The sequence below is a fragment of the Anopheles cruzii genome, chromosome 2, assembly GCF_943734635.1.
Source record: "Anopheles cruzii chromosome 2, idAnoCruzAS_RS32_06, whole genome shotgun sequence".
Taxonomy (NCBI): Eukaryota; Metazoa; Arthropoda; class Insecta; order Diptera; family Culicidae; genus Anopheles; species Anopheles cruzii.
This window is the reverse complement of record NC_069144.1, coordinates 17,134,483-17,140,482: the sequence shown is the minus strand read 5'-3', so window position 1 is coordinate 17,140,482 and position 6,000 is coordinate 17,134,483. Positions and strand designations below refer to the sequence as shown.

Sequence of the window (6,000 nt, the reverse complement as noted above, 5' to 3'; positions counted from 1 at the left end):
GTGGTTGCAATTTACGCCTCGACGATGCATCGGCGCAGTAACTGCAATTCGGATGCAACGTCAACTGATCAGTAGTGGGATGCGAGTAGCTTTGAATAGTTTCAAAGCGGTTCCTAGTTTTTTAACGACCCATTGTGTCATCCCGCTTTGAAGGATTGGCGAGGGGACCCAGGACTTGGCGACATGATCGGCCACCCACAGGGCCTCCCGTCGATGACACACGGTTGACGATCCCTTTGTCGGTCCTATAAATTAGACTGTCGCGCTGCGTACGTTTGGTGACCATCAAATTGTAATAGGTTTTAGCGTTCGTTCGGCGCAATGGGGTTTGCGTGGTTGAAGTTGTCCATTCATCAGTGTCCACTAAATGCCCAATAGACATTCCGCGTGAGGGTGTCCGTTTTACGACCGGCGCAAGTGGCGTGCCAGTGAATGTTAAATGAGCTTACTGCACGTATCCCATGTTTAACCGGCGGATAATTGGTTTGGCTGGACGGTTCATCTGTGAGGTTCCAAGTTGATAGGACTTAACACGCTCCAGTTTAACGGGGTCTGAGCATGACAGTTTTGTTTTTATTATTTATAGCAAAGCTTTTGCACATCGGCAACCCTTTTCGAAAGGGATTGCTTCGAAATTGGCGTTTCCCAGGACGCTACAATGTGTTTTGAATGAAAGTTAATTTTACGTTATTAGCAATTTTAATAGAAAAGTATGTTAGCCATAGCAATTGTTGAAAGTTACTCGAATCAATCTAATGCAGTAATAATGCAAAGTAGTTTGGGTTCTATCTTTTGGCATGTTTGAAAAAAAGAAATAATATTCGATTACTTCGTACATATTTTAAATTGGTTTTAATAATTTACTATTTTTTCTGCTTTCATGGCGATATTAACAGCTTGAGTATGATTCAAGAGCTTAGAAATCTTTAAAAATTCAACATTCAGGACAAACTTCGTGAAAATTTCATCAACGTGTGTCGTGCAGTGCAGACTGGTGTCGTGTCGTCCAGATGTTTCACGCCATTTGGTCGCGGCACGAACAACGACCTACGGGGTCCTGCGTTGTCGCGCTAGTATCGTTGTAACCGGCATCATGAGTAGCCGCGAAGTGTCCCCGGCCGACCCGGGTCGGTGGTCGTTCTGGAAGACCATCCTGCGGGAATACTTCGCAGGCAGCGCATGTCACGGAATGCGGTATATGGTGCACCCGGAGCTATCGATCAAGGAGCGGTGAGAAACGCATCGTATGGTGCCAAATGCTGTGTGCTACAGCGTTGTTGTTCTTCCGTTTCCGCTTCTCCGCACCGCAGAGCCTGCTGGTCAGTGATGGTGATCCTGTCGCTCGCTTGCTGCATCGTCGGCATCGTCATCGCTCACGAACGGTGGATGGAGAAGCCGCTCATCGTGAGCTTTTCACCGTCGTCGAACCCCGTCTGGAAGATGCCCTTCCCGGCCATTACGATCTGCCCGCAGACGCGCATCGACGCCGATCGATTTAACGTGACCGAAGTGTTCCTGAGGTTGCGGCGGAATCACTCCCTGCTCAGCGACCAAGAGTGGGTCCGGTTGCGTGCCCTTTCGCATGTCTGCTCCACGGTCATGCGCAACAATGAGAACTACAGCACGGGAACGGCTGCCGATACGGTGTCCGAGAACGATGTGGTGCCCGAGCTGATGAAAATCTCGCTACCGCAGGACGATCTCTTTCGGGCGTGCATGTGGAGCTTCAACTTTCGACCGTGCCAATCGCTGTGGGCCCGCAAGGTCACGGAGAACGGCATCTGTTACAGTTTCAACACGCTGTCGGGCGAGGAGCTATACACCGACGATCAAATGTTTCGTGAGGAGCAGTTCAACACGGATCTGGCGAACAACTATATGTTGAAGACGACGCATGCCAGCCTCATCCAGAGCACCGGGTGGACCATGGAGGATGGTTACACCACCAACGAGGACCTTCTGGCGTACCCAAGACGAACGGCCAGTGGCGGTTTCAAGGGAGGAATACTTGCACTGCTTGAAACCGACGCGAAAGACCGAGAGTACATCTGCTCCGTAAGTTACGGCGTCTCCAAGTGACCACTCAGGGTTCTTGCTTAGCTCCACGTAATTCCAGGGCGCCCAACAAGGCTACAAAGTTACGATCCATGCGCCGGACGAGATTCCGCGGCTCAGCGAGTACAACATCCGAGTGCCACCGATGCAGGCCGTATCCATCATCATCAAGCCCCGCATGATGACCACCCAGAAGAGCCTTCATCGTCATCCGGCTTCTATGTGAGAGAAAACTTTCTTCCGGAACTGTCATGCAAACGCCCTTGTACTGTTTTCGCTCTTGCAGACGCCAGTGTTACTTTTCGGATGAACGCAGCCTGCGGTTCTTCCGAGTCTACAACGAGCAGAACTGCGAGTTCGAGTGCCTCGCCAACTACACGCTAAAGTTGTGCGGTTGTGTCACGTTCGCGATGCCGCGGACGAACACGACCCGGGTTTGTAGGGCCCACGAAATACACTGCTATAAGGACGCGGCCACCAAGCTGATGGAACTGGGCGGCCTGATGCTCGAGGAAGGCGACGGGGAACTGTGCGGTTGTCTGCCCGCCTGCACAACGATCAAGTACGATGTGGAGCTATCAAACGATTGGCTCAACCTGGACCAGATGCTGAGTTCGCTTGCCAATACTGGTCCCGATCGGGAGAGGTATGCGATGAACCGGACTACATTTGGGACGCTCTAAACAATCTTGGTTTCCCGGCCCATTTTCAGCGCCGAACCGATGATGCTGTACGTTTACTTCAAGGACAACAAATTCCTGTACACCGAGCGCGTCGAGTACATGACGTTCAACGGTGGGTTGGCTAGCTTCGGCGGCATTCTGGCGCTACTGGCCGGTATGAGTCTCATCAGTCTGGCCGAGATGGTCTACTATCTAGCCGTTCGACCGCTGTGCCTCTGGATGGGCTCGCGTCTCGTCTGCCGCTGCACGGTCAAGGTTGCCGAAGTAGCTACACACGAGGTGCAGCTGCGCCCTAGTGACCACCGAGTGCATCCCGTACGACCTTGGATCCCATAGTGCTCTCTCGGGAGGGGGACATTTTACGACCGACACGTGAGATTAGCTTTCGGTTCGCGTTCGAAGCCCGCACCCGCTGAGAAGGGCCCCGGCTTCTGCCCGTCCTCTTTCTCGATCGATCGGCGAGGCTCGGATTGTCGTAATGAATTTTAATGATCGCTCGAGTGATCGATGCAGTGAGGGGAGCGCAGCTGTCACCGCCGTCTGGTTGGGGTGTCTCCTGCGCCTTGATTGAGTTGGCAAACGACATTGGCGCTACGAATAATGCGATGCGATGTTTAATGTATGCTAATTGGTTCGGTAAAGGCTACCTTCCCGGGTTCCTGTTCGCATGAGAAAGTATGCTGAAAAGGTGGCAGAATGGCGGCCGCAGATTTGCAAAAAAAAAATGGAACTACGAAAGCGAACCAAGTAATGTTTGGGAAATGCACCATTTCGAGGTAACCTTACGGGCTAGATCCTTCGATCGTTTGTCAATAAACACCAACCGCTTCAACTGCAGTATTACAAACCACCCGCGCACTTTCTGGAACGCAATCGAGTCTCGTGACCGCTACCTTCGGTGTGACCTTGCCCTTGTGTGTGGTAAACAATTGGCAAATCGTTGGAACTCGTGCCAAAAATGCACTCTTTACCGCCTAACCGCCCGTGTATGAGTAAGTGGCCAAGCAAACATCGTCAGCTGTTGATCGTCAGCTGGAAATGAAACGTTGCGGAGTTACCGAGCGTTACAACGATGATCGCGGTGGAAATGGAACACACGTGCGCACGGAGAAAAACAATTGCTGTCGGCTACAAATGGCGGGCCGCCCGAATCCGAATCGGAAAATTATGAAAACAACCCACAGCGTCAGGAGCACACGAGTATGGTTCTAGTTTTTGGGTCTGTTTTAGCATTTTTCCGTGAAGCGGGCGTCACGGTTTGTTGTGGTGAGTAGAATAGAAATTGGATTTTATTTTTTAAAGTTCAACAACGCAAAAGAACTTCGACAGAAGTTGGTAAAATACGCTCACGGGGTGTTTCGCTCATCGGTTTAATCACAACTCGGTTGATTAATGTACCGAGGTTAAGGTGGTTTCGCAAATAACTAGATAAAGCAAATCTATGCTAACTTGTGGTGATCGTAAAATAAGTTTTTCTTTTAATTAATATCGTCGAGGTTAAGTGTGGCTCGAATGAATTCATTTATATTTAGTGTTTTTGCTCGCTAGGATTCGTTTTGAAATTGAATAAATTTTTGGATTTGAATAATTATCAACTAATCCTTGCCAATAATGAAGTTTGGGGGAAACTTCAACGCATTTTTGGGTTATTGTAAATTAAGTTGTTATTTTTACTGATTATTTTTATGGACGAATGATACATATTTGGCAAAGCCTAAATTAATTATGTATGCTCCTTTTCCACTGTGCCCTCATGTATTATTTATATGTAGAACTACGCTTGGAAAACGGCTGAACTGATTATCCGGAATAATATTGGTCGCCATTTGATGCCTATAAATTTAAAGTTACTCAGGGGCATGAAATGTAATGTTTATACGGAGCGCACGTCAACAATCAGAACCGATATTTATACTACGCACTTGGAAATAGACCGTCTTATTGTTGCCGATGCCAGAATGTTCGCAAAAGCGTGTTGATTATCAATCGAACCAGTATAGGGGTGTCTATTAGAAAAATAAGAATCAAATAAACAAAACCGGTCGGGGCGTTCCTAGCAACAGGCTCTGTGTCGATTCCGATCGTATCCGACCCGCGGGAACATCAACCGAGCTCGTAAATTTATGATTTAATGTATCCGAGTGGAAATCTGCTTACGTCGAAAGTCACCGGCTTTTGCCGCCCTCGTGCGAATATTTGCCACTATTTTTTGCGTGCGTCTTTTGAGTGCAATGATATTAAAGTGGAACGGAATAAATATGCAAACACGTTGAATGGCATTCGCTACACAGTTTCTTTCCTACTGGACTTGACCAATACTTTCGACGTTGAATCGAGAGCACTAATAATTTGTGGATTAGTGACAGACTGATAGACTCTAATAGAGGTTCGGGAATTGATAGTTTTGCCATTTTTGGCGACTTCTGAGAGGTTGGGCCGCTTAAAGCCAACCTGTTGCGTTCTTTGAGCCAATAGGTTGCAATTTTAAATCAATCTTTTTTCAATTCTTGATTGTCTAGGTTTATTAATCAAGGATGTAGGTATTGTTACAAACTGAATAATAGAAATGTTGGCCAACGATAAAGACCTTTCACCTTTTGTTTAAAAACGGCGATGCAAAGTTTCCGATTGTTGTATAGATATAATTCACCAGTGATATACTGTATTTCCGATGTATGATAACGAATAGATTGTCAACTTTTTACGATCACTCCTTGCCGAGGTTGAAAATATCATTCAGATTAGCATCTCAAGACGTTGAGTGATTTACCGTTTCGTCCGGCGGCAGATAAAGATACCACATGCTGTACCGGTGATGGTCGCATATGTTAATCACCTAACCCGATAAATAGTCAGCATCCGCATTTTTTCGATATTTGCTGCCCGCTATCAGAGTGGCGGCGTATGTAAAATTATTTAAATGATGCACAAGATACATCGCCGATCGATGTGCCACGATAAGAACACACGCCCCATAATCAGGCGACAAATCGGGGTTGGAAGTGTTTTTCGTTTTTTACGGTTCGCTCCGAGGATCGAGGATCATGTTTGGAATGTTGGCGATCGATGTTGCCGATTTTGGGGGCTAATGAGCGATAGCGGTGGAAACCAAACCAATCCTGTTCGCTTTAGATTAGCCACCTCAATACGGTGCGTTTTGTAGTTCGATCGATGGTTTTAATCGGTTTCGCTTCCTGCGCCAGCCAGGAATTGGATTTTATGGACTTTTTCTTAGGTTCCGATATTTGCGATGTGAAGTAAG

At 47.6% G+C, this 6,000-nt stretch overlaps 1 protein-coding gene across 1 annotated transcript; it reads left to right on the top strand.

Annotated features, from left to right (window-relative positions):
- The first annotated feature begins 1,189 nt into the window (after positions 1-1,189).
- On the top strand, positions 1,190-3,074 carry LOC128268399 (pickpocket protein 28-like). Its single transcript, XM_053005474.1, has 5 exons — positions 1,190-1,230; positions 1,311-2,055; positions 2,117-2,277; positions 2,342-2,701; positions 2,768-3,074. The coding sequence occupies exons 1-5, from the start codon at positions 1,190-1,192 to the stop codon at positions 3,072-3,074; spliced, it is 1,614 nt and encodes a 537-aa protein (XP_052861434.1).
- Positions 3,075-6,000: the final 2,926 nt, after the last annotated feature.